At 34.0% G+C, this 14,138-nt stretch overlaps 1 protein-coding gene across 5 annotated transcripts in view; it reads right to left on the bottom strand.

The window, feature by feature from the left end:
- The window catches only part of NIPBL (NIPBL cohesin loading factor), a 186,296-nt gene that overhangs the window by 61,391 nt on the left and 110,767 nt on the right, over positions 1 to 14,138 (bottom strand). For all 5 annotated transcript variants that reach the window (XM_030813968.1, XM_030813971.1, XM_030813969.1 and 2 more), the window contains 4 exons: positions 5,445 to 5,627; positions 682 to 879; positions 360 to 431; positions 170 to 259 (listed from right to left, as the gene is read on the bottom strand). In XM_030813968.1, coding sequence (XP_030669828.1) covers positions 170 to 259; positions 360 to 431; positions 682 to 879; positions 5,445 to 5,627 — 543 coding nt within the window. The remainder of the gene's footprint in view (positions 1 to 169; positions 260 to 359; positions 432 to 681; positions 880 to 5,444; positions 5,628 to 14,138) is intronic.

The raw sequence follows: 14,138 nt of genomic DNA, 5'->3' as shown, positions 1-14,138 counted from the left end.
TAAAGTTTTTAATTTCTTGGTAACAGACTAGATTTGACTTTACAACTAGATTTCAAGTTTCTTGATAGCACAGAGCATGCCTCCGTATCCTCTAGAGTAACTGAGTTACTCTAGAGGATACAGTTAAGACACTTAGAGTACGTGTAAATGTATTTTAAGTTGATTTTACCAAATGCAGTAAAATCCATATCTTCCAAATTATCCAAAATATTCTCTATTGAGGCTGTGAATCTCTTAAAAGTTGAAGAGTCCATCATTTCTGCAAGAGAGAAAAATACATTCATTATTCTCACATTCCAAGTAGACATGTGATGCTGAAGAATATGAATAAAGATAAATTAAATAAACTAAAGTGTTACCTTCAGGTGTTAGTTTTGGTTCATATGCTTTCCTTTTCTTCTGTTTTTCTTTTTTCTTCATTTTCCTAGCAACTAAAACGAACAAAAAGAAGTACTGAAATGTAGGACTAACAACTTAAAATAATTCCATTTTTGTTTCTAGTTTTTTTCCTGAATGTTAAAGACTTAAACAATAATCACTGCACATAGAAACTAAGTATTTTTGTCTTAATTGAAAATTAGTTATTAATTAACTCATAAAAAGATATAAAATATTCTTCAAAGTTAAAGCCCTAAATTTAAATTGGTTTATGTAAGAAATCCGTTGACACTGATGAATTACCCTCACTAAGGCTGGGAGGAGGAGAATAATCTTCCATGTCAGAATCTGACGGACTTCGGTTTCGATAACGACCACCACCTGAACTCCTTCTTCCTTCATGAGAGTGGCCACTTCTCCTATGATCCCCAGAGCTTCTTCTGTCACGCTCTTCATATTCCCAAGCTTTATCATCATCTTTTTTATGTCGTTTCCTAGAGGCTAGAAGCAAATCCCCATGACAAATAATTTACCTCATTTAAAAAGATGATTAAAACTTGTACTTTACAAATGAATCACATGGGGAAAAAATCTTCATTCCATAGGGTCTAGGAAATTCAGTGATTTTGTCTATCCAGAAGTTTAAGTTATGATATAGAAAAAGTATCACTAATTTTAGCACAATCTACCCAGATTTAAAGATCTTTACATGAACTCAGTATTTACTGCTAATAAATACAGATAGGAAGGTTCTTGAAATTAAACTACAGTGTTCCCTTCAAGGACAGTTATTCAGTAAGTCAGTAAGGGTTATACCTAAACTTCAAGATTAATTGAGGCTGTAAAACAAACTATATTTAAGAATTATATGAAAAACAGAACCACCTTAAAGCACTTAGATTACTGATGGGGAGCAGGGTTTGGAGGAAAAGTCAACTTTTGAGAAAGTGTTACAGAATACGGGTAACCACGTACACCATCAATTAATAGCTAAGTTAAACCCATAACTCAGCGATAAATTCCATAAGCCCTGGTGACCTGACAAGCCTACCGAGACAGAATAAACCTGTACAGTTGTAAATACTCACATAATGAATTCAGTTCTTCAACAAAAGTCTTGCTTAAACCCAAGAAAAGTTTCTAAGCTCATGCACGCTTCATAAGCATGATTATATATGTTACCTTCAATCTTTTCCCCATCATTTTAGCATTCTGCTAAAATCACCCGTACTGACAGGAGCCTTTAGGCAGACCTGGCAAACAGATTTCATCTAACACATCAACTCTCATCAACTGGCAATAGCTGCCTAGAACATTATGTTGAAAATAACTCCAAGCCCTGAGAAAGCATCATAGTTCAGCAAGAAAGACTGATTAGAAATGTCTGCAGTAAGAGCTGGGGGGCACTATAAGTGAGAAATATTTACCATGTCTGTTCTAGGATGCAGCAGGTACCACCAAGTTAAAACCAGGGTAGAGAAGTGATGTGTCCTACCTTGAAATCATATACTGGTTGTTGTTGTGATCACTTGTTGCTGACAATGATAAACTTTGTAGTCTGTTATTTGACTAGCAACTGCTCTTTTCTGAATCCCTAACTATGATAAATACACAAATACTTAAGACAAATGTTTTGCTTAAGTTCCCTAATTGGCTTAGATGTACGGATGCCAACCTCTGGCCCAGGCACTCTATGCTTGTGCCAGTGTCTTCATGTGTGGGTAATAAATGTCTATACTCTGTCTAATCTTATTCTTAAATGCTACCCTAACTACTCCTGTTCAAGAATCTAGGTTGGTTTCTGGTTCTGGACTCTTTTAGCCAATCTATGGACAACATGGCAGGAAAAGGTCATTTTGTTTCCTCTTCTTTACAGTCACAGGCTTGGATAGCAAAAAGGTTCATATAAAGCACAAATGTAAATGGACATAAATATCTGAGATTTTCTTCATAATTAGGTATGAATTTGGTTATGAGGTATGTGAAGAGTGATAGGACTGTTCCTCTTTTATGATTACAGTATGCTCTAGTACATTCCTTTAGTGACAACTTGTTTCATACACTAATATAAGTAGGGTGTGTGTATGTATTTGTGACAGAGAAACAGGTCATTTCTATATAGAATTCCTTAGATGTTTTTTTCACAAGTACTGAAATGCCTACATTATAAGGGATGACGACTAATAAGCAAACTTCTTTAGAAAGCACTATTTTCTTATGGGGGCAGAGAAGGGGTCTTGCTATGTTGCTCAGGCTGGTCTCAAACTCCTGGGCTCAAACAATCCTCCCACCTCGGCCTCCCAAAGTGTTGATATTACAGGCATGAGCTACCGCGCCAGAAATTAGTATTTTACAACCTCAAATATGACCTGCTTTAGTCTTTGTACATTTTAATTAATTTCATAACAAATCCGTTTCAAGCATTCAATCCTATGAGTAGAAAATGCTTGAAAAATCTTACAGTGGTTTCTAATTACATAGAATATGCTGTATTGGTGGTAACTATCCACAAATCTTGTAAATCTTTATTTCACATTCATCAAATTTTAGACAATTTAGATAAAAATGGGGTGACAAATTAAAAAAAAAACAACTTCCATAACACATTGTGTTATAATGAGGTTATTAGGATACCAACTCATTGTGGTTAGCTTATTCTTTCTCCATTTCTCTCATTACCCTGGAATAAGCAGGGGAGGGGAAAGGACTCAAAAGAGAGGTACGTAAAATATGACTTGGGTGTTCTCTATCCTCTCTTTCCAAATTTCACCTATATATCTCTTGAGCTTCTTACATCACCCCTCTCTCCATTTTCCCCAGGCACCCAGTGACCTTATATTTGTGCTATGGCCATCCAAATCTGTGTAGCCCAACTTTCAAAATTATCCTTCAACATCTTCTCCTGATCTTCAACAAAACTATTTCCTTGGTTTTAGATTTTGAGAAACCAATTTGATTAAACTGCTAAGTTTCAAAAATTTCTCTCTCTCTCTCTCAGCAGCATAATGCTTGCAACTTAACGTTCTCATAATAGTTTCATATTTTGTATTGTGCTATATTTTCACTACACTGTTTCTGTTGTAGTGTAACAATTTGGTTGTTTATGTGAACAATCATTTGGACTTCTTTTACCATTCAAATCAGTGGCTCCAGTGTCCACTTTTCTATAGTTACTTGTATAGAAATAAGTGAAGAAAAACAGGAAGCTACTCTTGACATCTCTTTAAAAATCCAGAAAAACTTTCCTTTCTTCTAGCAGCGGGTGAAGCTTAGGTTCTTTAAAATAAATATTACCTTTCGATATAGTTGGGCATAGATATAACAGGATCCATGGCTTTACAACGAAGCTATGTGCCTCCATACAATGAGACAATAGCTTTCATGACAGAAAGCAAGGGGAAAAGAATGGTGGCTGCATTGGTGACAAACATGAGGGAGGTGTGGCTCTACTCTCCACTATTTTACACTTGGTGGAGATTTTTGATTATGTTATCCTTTCCACTTAACTGTGAGACAGCTTCAGAAATCTTTGCAATTTAGTAATGGAGGCAGCCACTTTCAGTCAACTGGATGTGAAATGTCATTTGAAATCAAACTGGAATTCAGGGACTCCTCCTTCTCGGCTATTCTAGATATGGGTGATATGTTTATTAGAGGGAAAGAGGCAGAGTGGTAAGGCACGTATATTAAAGGGAATGAGTTCCTGGGCCCCATGTTTCTTTTATCTTCTCACCTTCCAGAGCTAACCACGTCCCCATGTGACCAAAATATTTGATTGTAATAAAAAAATTAACTTTAGCCATTTTAATATACTGTGTGTCAATACATTTCATAATACAATTATAACAATTATACATGATTAAATGTTAAGTTTGCTGTATATTTTATTTCAATGTTAAAACTTTTTTCAGATTTGTTCAGTATTCATAGTCTACTGCTCATAGCTCAAGAGCTCACAATAAAAAAAAAATCAGTAAATTAACATTAAAAACTTTGGAGGAGGTGAAGGGCTTCCATCAGCAATATACATTTAAAAATGGCAGCATGCATCTGTCCTTCCTGCCCTTGCTTGTCACACCTCAATCTATGGACACTAGGTGGAAAAAGTAGAACACTGGTGGTCTTCCCACTTCTTTTGGTCATTATGACTAAGTCAGTTGGCACACAAGTGAAGATCTCCCATAGTCTGTTTCCACTGAATGCCGTTTAAGTCAAACAAGGTTGCTGACCCCTCTTGGCTAGGCTCAATTCTCTTGCTCCAGAAGAAGGAAGATAGGGATAAAAGAGAAGAACTTTTTCAGTGGACCAGTAGGAAGACAGGCGAGGTATAGCAAGTCTAGTGCAAAGACAGGTGATCACAGTGTTGTAGAGAGGTAGCTGTGTAGTGAAGAAGCCAGCTCTGGAAAACAGTGAAACAAGGGAGGAATTCCAGGACACAGCTGGGCAAAAAGGAGAAGCCAGGTCCAAACCACAGAGATAATCTGCAATGTGGCTAATCCATTCATAATTTAGTGATAGTATGATTTTAAATATTTCTTCATCTGGCTATCTCCTACGTGTCCTTCAAGACTCAACTCAAGTGTCACCTCTTCCAGTAAGCATTCCCTGAGCCCCCACTCTGATTTTGATGCCAATCCAATGTGTTCCCATAGCACCCTGGATTTACTGTTATCATTGTACTTTTATCAGCATACTGCAATTATTTATTTACATATTTCCCCCATTAGACTGAAGGCTCTTTGAAGACAGGGGCCATATCTTATTTATATTTTTACTCTCAGTGTCTAGCATATAATAGGAGCTCAATAAATGTTTGCTGAATGCATACAGACACATACCTACCTGTGTTTTAAAATTAACTGTAGCTCATTTAATATTGTTTTCTTGGTGCCAACTGATTTCATCTTTCACGCATTTTTAAAGTATAGAGAAAAAAACTTACTATACTGTGTTATTAAGAATTAAGGTGACTGTGCTCTTGCTAAACCCCCAAATTATAAATGAGAAAAACACATCAACCTGCTTTTAAACTCTAAAATAATAACAAAGAGTTCTGTGATACTTACATTCAAAAGCTTCATCACTATCATTATCTTCATCTGAACTGATTTCAGCATATTTTGGCTTTTCATTAACTGTGCTACGCTTGCGTTTGTTCATTTTCACACGTTCACAAAGTGGCATGGTGGACTCAATTTCTGCCAGGAGTTCAGGGGGTAATTCTTTTAACACTGATTGATCTATACTACCTATTAATGAAAGGTAAATAAAAAAAAATGTAAATCTGAAGGCAGATAAAAGGAAAATTTTAACTAAGTTAACATAATAAAAATAAAATATTAGTAGTTGTTTTCTAAATCACCTGTTTATTTTAATAAAACACAACTATAATACTCTTAACCCTAAAGTGACAATATAGTTAATATATATGTATGTGTACATATATACATCTAATTATGTAATGACTTTAAAAACATGACACCACCATAAAAATGAAGGGTAATTATATAATAAATTTTTGATATAATGCCTTCAATTTCTCTGCACTGACTAAAAACTTTCTGAAACTAGAGATTCACTGACATTAGCAAGTGGATTTGTGGTAAGAGGTACACTTGACATTCTTTGTAGTACATAAATTTTGTTTTGTGTAGGTCTGAAGTAGTTTGAATCTAATGTTACCCGTCAATACAAGTGAGAAGTGTTGGAAGACACTTACCACTCCTCCTTCTCTATGATCTTGGCAGCTGTGTGTGGTGGCTGAGACAAGAGCTTTACATATGCTTTTACCTATTACTGTCTATTTTAGGGCATGGTAATGCCGTTAGCATTATGGAGAACTTCTTCAAACAGACAAATCAATATATACAATTTAACTGAAGACAAGAGAAACATGTAACACAGGATAAATAGACGACAAATATTTTAAAATATAAATGTCTGTAACTGAAAAGTACATTTCAAGTTAGAAATTCAAGTTCATATCTCCCCACGGAACAGTCAAGACAATAAAAAAGAAGACAAGACAGTAAGAGCCATTATACTACTTAATCCTACACACACACACACAAACACATACACAAATAGTTCTTATGAAGAAATAAACTGGGACTATCTTCCTGATAGTTTAAAAAATAAAGTAGAAGTAGCAAAAGCTACTTATTCAGGATAATTTGTCCTTAATGATTACTAAAGATGGCAATTTTAGCTTCCTTTACTTACTTTGAGTGGAAGTATAAAAAGAAAAATCTTACCTGATACATTTTATGAATTGGAAGCAAAGAGTACCTTTGTGGTTTATAGCAGGAAATATTAGTAACTTACAATCAACATTAACACTATCCTTTATAACGATGCAAATGATAATAGTGCTTACGTAAAGAATAAAAATCATGACAGAAAAGTAAATAGCTATCAAGAATATTAAGACGATACAATCAAATAACTCAAGATGGAGATATAAAATATTAATCTTAATGGAAGAATAACCCTTTTTTTATTCTTCTGAAACTTTTATTCAGTATCACAAAGGAGTTCTTTCAGTAACTTTCAGGCTTCTGTTCTTCTAAGGACATGCATAGCAACAATTTTACCCAACAAACATGAAATACTCATGACTGGTAATATCCCAAAGACTTCATTGCTAAGAATTCTAACTAACGTTGCGTTTAACTTCTGTGTCATTTTGAAATCAGGTAATATTTCTCTGTATTGGCTTTCTTAATTTAACTAGTTAAGTTTTATCAGTGAGGGCCTTCTTTTTTAGAATACTGGTAGAAGTAAAAGAAGTCAACTTTAGCTTTACATTGCGTATCTTCAGCCCCAAACTGAACACATTCTGCACCTTGCTATAAAGTCTTTGAATATCTCTACTTTAATATGTGTCTTTTTGATGGAAAATCATGTTTTAGAGTATACATCTTCCCTTTTCCACATGACCTACATAATATTAAGTACATACACATGGATAGTCAATAGATGCTTCTTGATTACCTAACTCTGTGGTTCACGATTTCTCATGTTCACTTACAGATGTACTTCCTGGATAGTTCCTGAGTTGCTGTATTTGATAGACAAATGAGTACATTTCCAAAATTTCTAAGAATAGAAATTTTTTTTTGCAGTATTGGAAACATTATAATCTTTATGGGTTTATAAATACAGATAACCCAAAGTATTTGGCCTTTCATCCATCACGGGACTTTTTTTTTTAAAGCAAATGTACCTAAGTGTTTTGCTTAGATTAAGTTCACATCACAGACACATTGACTCAATACTAATATCCCAGAATTAATATTTTCCTTGTTAATTAACACAATAATCAAAGGTTAAAATATGTACTAGTTCTTGTGCTCTCTCTGCAATGGATTATTATGTTCCCAGAGCAAGGACTCTGCTCTTTTTCTTTTTAAAAAAATTCCTCACAATAGCCAAACACAGACAACCTGTGCCTTATATCCAATAAAGCAGGTATCAACATTTATCAACAGCAGTTTACCCTTTCTTATTCCCTACATTAACAAGAATACTATCAATTAAGACCTCTCTAGTATTCTCTAGATCATTTTAACTTCTGTAAAACTTTGAAAGTTTAAACAATATAATTCAAAAGCCAAATGTTTTATTTCTGAAGGTGCCCCAACTTTAAAGGAAAAAAAATCCAGGAATCAATGTCTCTACACGTATCATCCTCCAAAAGTGAACCCTGTTTCATTTTGAACAGAATTGTCTATTCCACAGGTTTCACACATTTTCTGAATTAACCACATCCTTTCTTCCATTTCATGAAGCTCTTTATAAATGGACGCTGCCAGGTTCCTTGATTACAAAGATAAGAAATAAAGGGGCCGGGCGTGGTGGCTCACACCTGTAATCCCAGCACTTTGGGAGGCCGAGGTGGGTGGATCACGAGGTCAGGAGATCGAGACCATCCTGGCTAATACACTGAAACCCCGTCTCTACTACAAATACAAAAATTAGCCAGGCGTGGTGGCGGGCACCTATAGTCCCAGCTAATTGGGAGGCTGAGGCAGGAGAATGGCGTGAGCCCGGAAGGCAGAGCTTGCAGTGAGCCAAGATCACACCACTGCACTCCAGCCTGGGCAACAGAGTGAGACTCCATCTCAAAAAATAAATAAATAAATAAATAAATAAATAAATAAATAAATAAAATGCATGACTTTCCCATAGTCAGGCCTGATATCTTTAATATGACATCAAGGATCTGGATAACTCAGCCATTTGGAGGCTGAGATGGGAGGATCATTTGAGCTCAGGAGTTCCAGGTTGCAGTGAGCTATATTAGCACCACTGTACTCCAGCCTGGGCAAGAGAATGAGACCCTGTCTTTAAAAAAACAAAAGGATCCTGATCTGGATAACTAACTCAGTTTAAGAGAAATGAATAAACAGCAAGTACTTAAAATTATCTGTATGACATACTTGGTTATGTTATTTCCCATGAATTAGTTAATAATCCATTAAATACAAACATACAGTCTTGCCATCTCTTAATATACGATGATGTATTTTAGGGATTGATGATTTTAGGGATTATTGTTGCTTGCCAAGTTATTTGTTCCTAAAACTTCAGATTACTAGTGCTTTATGACTGTCTCTCACCTAATTTCTTCTGTCCTACTTTATTCTTTAAATCAGATGTCTGAATTCCCATAAAATTATCAGCTTGATGAATAATGTCATTTAGTCACAATTTTGTGAGATATCAAATTTTCAGCTTCTGTACATATATTCCATTAGATACAGTGCACTCTATACTCTGGCTTTAATATGGCTAAAGATTACATTTACTCCTAGATATGCTACATTTAAGCAATCTTTGATTTCTATTATAAATCACTCAAGTTAGCACTTGCCAGATTAAAACCAGAAATCATCAACTTAAAAGAATCATTGATATAACTAACAATGTGTTCTGTTTTCTTTTTAAAACAGGAAAACAATTCTGAGATAGAAATACATCACGTAAACTAATAAAATCTTTGGGACTGAAGCTTTGGTCAATGGAAACAAGCCACGTTCAGAAACAAAACTAAGAGCCTCACATAAACCTCCAAATTTTATAAATCCTAAAAACAAACAAACAAACAAACAAACAAAAAAAAACACAAACAAACAAACAAACTTGGGCAGGCATAATGGAACAGTTCAGTGACAATTCTTCCACTAACCTACCCATATAACACAGAAGCACCAAATGGATCTTTAACTTCAATTAGAGGTAAGCGGGGGCAAAAAAAAAAAAAAAATTCAATACTGCATGTAAATGACAATTTACTACTCATTCTGTAAGTAACAACTTACTACTCATTACAGAAAAGTAGGGGCAGGGATCAAATGATCCTTTCCTTGATATGTATACACGGTGAGAAAAATAAATTGTGGCAGTAATATCTTTAAATCTACACTGAATATAAAGTACAGATACATAAAAATATTTATTTTAAAAAATTACTTTCTTCATTAAATTAAATTCAATTAGAAATTGAATGACTGTACATTCCTTTATATAAAAAAATCAGACAGACTTTAGCTTTTACTATAACAACATTCATTTTCATCTTTATAACTGTATAAAGTAGGACGGAAATTGGTTTATTTTAAAAGTGAATGAACCAAGCTTTGAAAGGTTAAGACTTATTCAGGGTTTTGATACTAGTTCGCTTTGTACTATAATTTGTAATAAGTTTAAAAGAGAATTTTTAAAAATTGATAAATTAGAAGCCAGAAAATGCTAATATTTTTATAGGCAAGACAGAGAGATCCATATTAAAAAACCCATTTTATTGGTGGTGTAATACTAGTAGGTATTCATACTCTTAACTTCACATCAGGCCCTTGTAAAGGAGGGTTTCATTAAATTTTTTTTTTTTAGAATATAAGAGGGAATTTAGCATGTCAAAGATTATTTCTTCATAAATAGGCACAGGGTCTTACAGAATTAATATTTACTAGCTCCTTGGCTGTTAATCATAACCTATTTCTACAGACACAAGAACCCTATAGAAACTATGTTTTTGGCTGGCTTAAGAGACGGAATGGAAAGGAGAGAGAATACCTCCAGCAAACTGTAGTTTTTATAAAAAGGTTTCTACTTAATGCATTTCTTTTAAGCAATATTTGTATGAACAATCTATTAAGCATACTTTGGAAAATTGCTACAAATGGAAATCATGAGTACAAATTTTCAAAATACTGCTCTAAAGTCACAAGAGCTACATACAGATTATGCCAACTTCTGTAATAAACTTTCTCCAAACATTTCCTAAAGATATCACTGATATCAGTATCTTTACAGAAACTGAAAATTTGAGTTATTTTTTTTATGCTTGTAATTTTTTTTTATTATTATACTTTAGGTTTTAGGGTACATGTGCACAATGTGCAGGTTTGTTACATATGTATCCATGCGCCATGTTGTTTTGCTGCACCCATTAACTCGTCATTTAGCATTAGGTAAACTGTACAAATGAAATAAAATAAATTTCCACTGCAGCATCATTAAATATTATTCAATATTACAATCTACTTTAAAGAAAACACACTGAAAATTCCTCAATTTAGGAATTAATAAACTGTGCTATAAATTCACTCTCAGAAACAATACTTTAAAACTTGTAGAAGCTGAGGATCCTAAACACCATCTAACTAGACTGGTTCAGTGCTAAGTAAAAGGCAACCAGCTGATGATAGTTATCGGCATTTAGTAGTGTAACTGTAACAGTAGATAACTGAAGTGCGATCACTGTCGCTAGCAAGGCCTGCAATCATTAGCTCATCAAGTGAGCAATACAGGCTAATCACTATTGACTATTAAAGCTGCTAGATACATTCCCAGTGAAGACTACTTTCAGAAACTGCTTTAGTCTTCAGTTTAAAGGATGATGTCAAATAACAAATAATACGGGTATTTCTTGAAAGCACTGAGTCCACACAATGCAGAATGATATACTAGTTGGAAAGAAGTAGACGGGAGAGTAGAAAAAATGGTTTCCTTAGACATAAAGCTATTTTGAGACACTCTGGAGTTAAAAAAACAAAACAAAACAAAATCAAATATGTTTGTAATTACTGATAATAAGCTGTTAATAACACTGGAGGCATGTGTTAGTTGATAATTATGCCAATTTTTTTTTAGACAGAGGCTCGCTCTGTCACCCAGGCTGAAGTGCAGTGGCACGATCTCAGCTCACTGTAACCTCCTCCTCCTGGGTTCAAGCGATTCTCCTGCTTCAGCCTCCTGAGTAGCTGGGACTACCAAGTGCCTGCCACAGTGCCTAACTAATTTTTGTATTTTTAGTAGAGGTGGGGTTTCACCATGCTGGCCAGGGTGGTCTCTAACTCTTGACCTCAAATGATCCACCCACCTTGGCCTCCCAAAATGCTGGGAGATTATGGCAATCTTAAAGGATCTCATAGCTTTATTATTTTAACTTAGAGACGCTATACATTAGGGTAATAGTCTAATAAAATTTTTAACAAAATATTTTTTGGCATGTAACATACTGATTGAAGTATATTTTAGTAGAAGATATTTGAAGAACTTAAAAAGAATTCTACAAACAGTTACGTTGCCTGACTGCCCCCTCCACCCCTCCCAGGCGAGGAATAAAGATGGTGATGGAAAGATAAGGAAGTTAACAAAGCAGGATAAGAATGGGAATAATATTAATCCCATGTTGTAACTGCTGTAGATCAAAATAAGTGTGACAGAAAAATTAAACACATATTACTATAAGCAGGTTTTCTTTGGATCTTAACAAAAAAATTAGGTAGTTGACAGGGTGAGGAGTTATTACAATGTTTAGGAAGCAGGATTTGAAAAATAAGTAGCTCCTGAGCTACGGTATTGATGGGAACATAAAAGACGATTATCTAATTTTAATCTGTACACAAAAGCTTTTCTTGAAAATGGTGGCAACATCGTCTCCATTCAATAGTTATTAAATATGATTTATTATGTATGAAGTATTTTGTTAGGTACTAGGGATATAGACATATTGCCACAGAAATCAAATCAAATGTAACAATGCCACTTTACATTTATCATGCTCATACAAAAGACAAAAATAAGTAATCTAAATTAGGAGTAATAAATCTATACCTCTATCACACAATCAAAATTTATCAGCTTAAAATATATCCTAAAGAGTGAATATTTTCTACATGAACATCAGGTAAAATATTTAAAAGATAGAAATTTATGGCTCTTCAATTTTGGCCCTAGGAACCAACCATAAAAGTATCCCAGCAGTATTCAGACTAACTCCTTTACGCAGAAAATCATCAACACATCAAAATGTGATTTTCTGTGAATCTCCAAAGAAAATACCAATATATACTACAAAGTGTCAGTAATCTACAACTGTGCTTCATATACATGCAATTTAAAAAAATCCACAATTACCCAACTCTGCTATTTAAACTGAGTAGCAAAAATCTAAAATAAAACCAAAATCAGAACATTACTAAAAAAAAAAAGATATGGATCCTAAGACATAAATAAATTAATCCAAAAGATAGCTACACGGCATCCTGAAATGAATCTAAGCACTGACATAGTATTTTTTGATGAAAAGGACTGTTATTGTAATTGCAGTTACATTAATATATGTGTATATATACACAAACATGCACATGTACACATACACACACATCACTCTAATAGGCAGACACCCAGATAGCTTGCTTACATACTAACATGACTATATCAGGTATATACATCTGCATTAAAAGTATACTATCAGAAACACATTTTGGTGCTAAAAACATACTCATAGGCAATATTATTGTATGTGAAAACACCAGGTGAAATAATATACCAATTACTAACTAAAAGCTATATTCACTTCTGGATGTTCTTTAAGGAGTTTTAAAAGACTCTTTGTTAGAACAGAGTTTAGAAAGCAAGCTAGGGTAAGCTGAGAGGGGAGGGAGAGAAAGATGGTCCAGATCAAAGGAACAAGAGGGTACCACTTTCCATCTTTCACCTGACTCTTCTAAAATTGTATAGCCATACTCTTTAGTTTATAAATATAAGCTACTCCCAAACTTTCACTAAAAAATTTTAAAGAAAATCTTTACCTAAAAGAAAACAATTCTGGTGTTAACCCCCACATTCTACAACCTCTTTTATATTCACAAGTAACTCTGAAAAGATGCATTCAAGTTAAATTAAAAAGCCTACTTATTAATTAAGGCTGATGTCTTAATTGATTTTTGGTAAGTCTAATTGCCATAATTTAAAATTTAAAAGCTTCACTCAAAGAACACAAATATTAGCGACTCAGAAGGCAATCTTTTTTCATTTTTGTAAGACAAAATGAAATAAATTAGCAGTGAAAAAATGAATGTTGACGAAGACCAAGCAAGAATAACAACAGATTAGCCACAAGTCATTCTTTGAATAAAGAGTTCTTTATAATATGTTTTCAAAGAGCTTTCTTGGTAGACAAGCTACAACAGCATGTTATATGAAAAACAATAACCACACAGTTTTTATATCTCCTAATACACTGCAGTGCTATACAACTTTCTGTGATGATGCAAATGTTCTATTTTGTCCAATATGGTAGCCAACAGCCACATGTGACTACTGATGAAATGAACTTCCAATTTTAGTTAACTTAAATTTAAATAGCCAAAAAAGTCAATGGCTACCCTCTTGGCCAATGCAATTCCAGATTTCATATACTTGGTTATATTTAAGTATAAATCTAAATTCTTAATAATTCTCTTTCA

Source organism: Nomascus leucogenys, chromosome 6 (genome assembly GCF_006542625.1).
Source record: "Nomascus leucogenys isolate Asia chromosome 6, Asia_NLE_v1, whole genome shotgun sequence".
Taxonomy (NCBI): domain Eukaryota; kingdom Metazoa; phylum Chordata; class Mammalia; order Primates; family Hylobatidae; genus Nomascus; species Nomascus leucogenys.
Note: the sequence above shows the minus strand (reverse complement) of the source record. Positions and strands in the feature narration are given on the sequence as shown.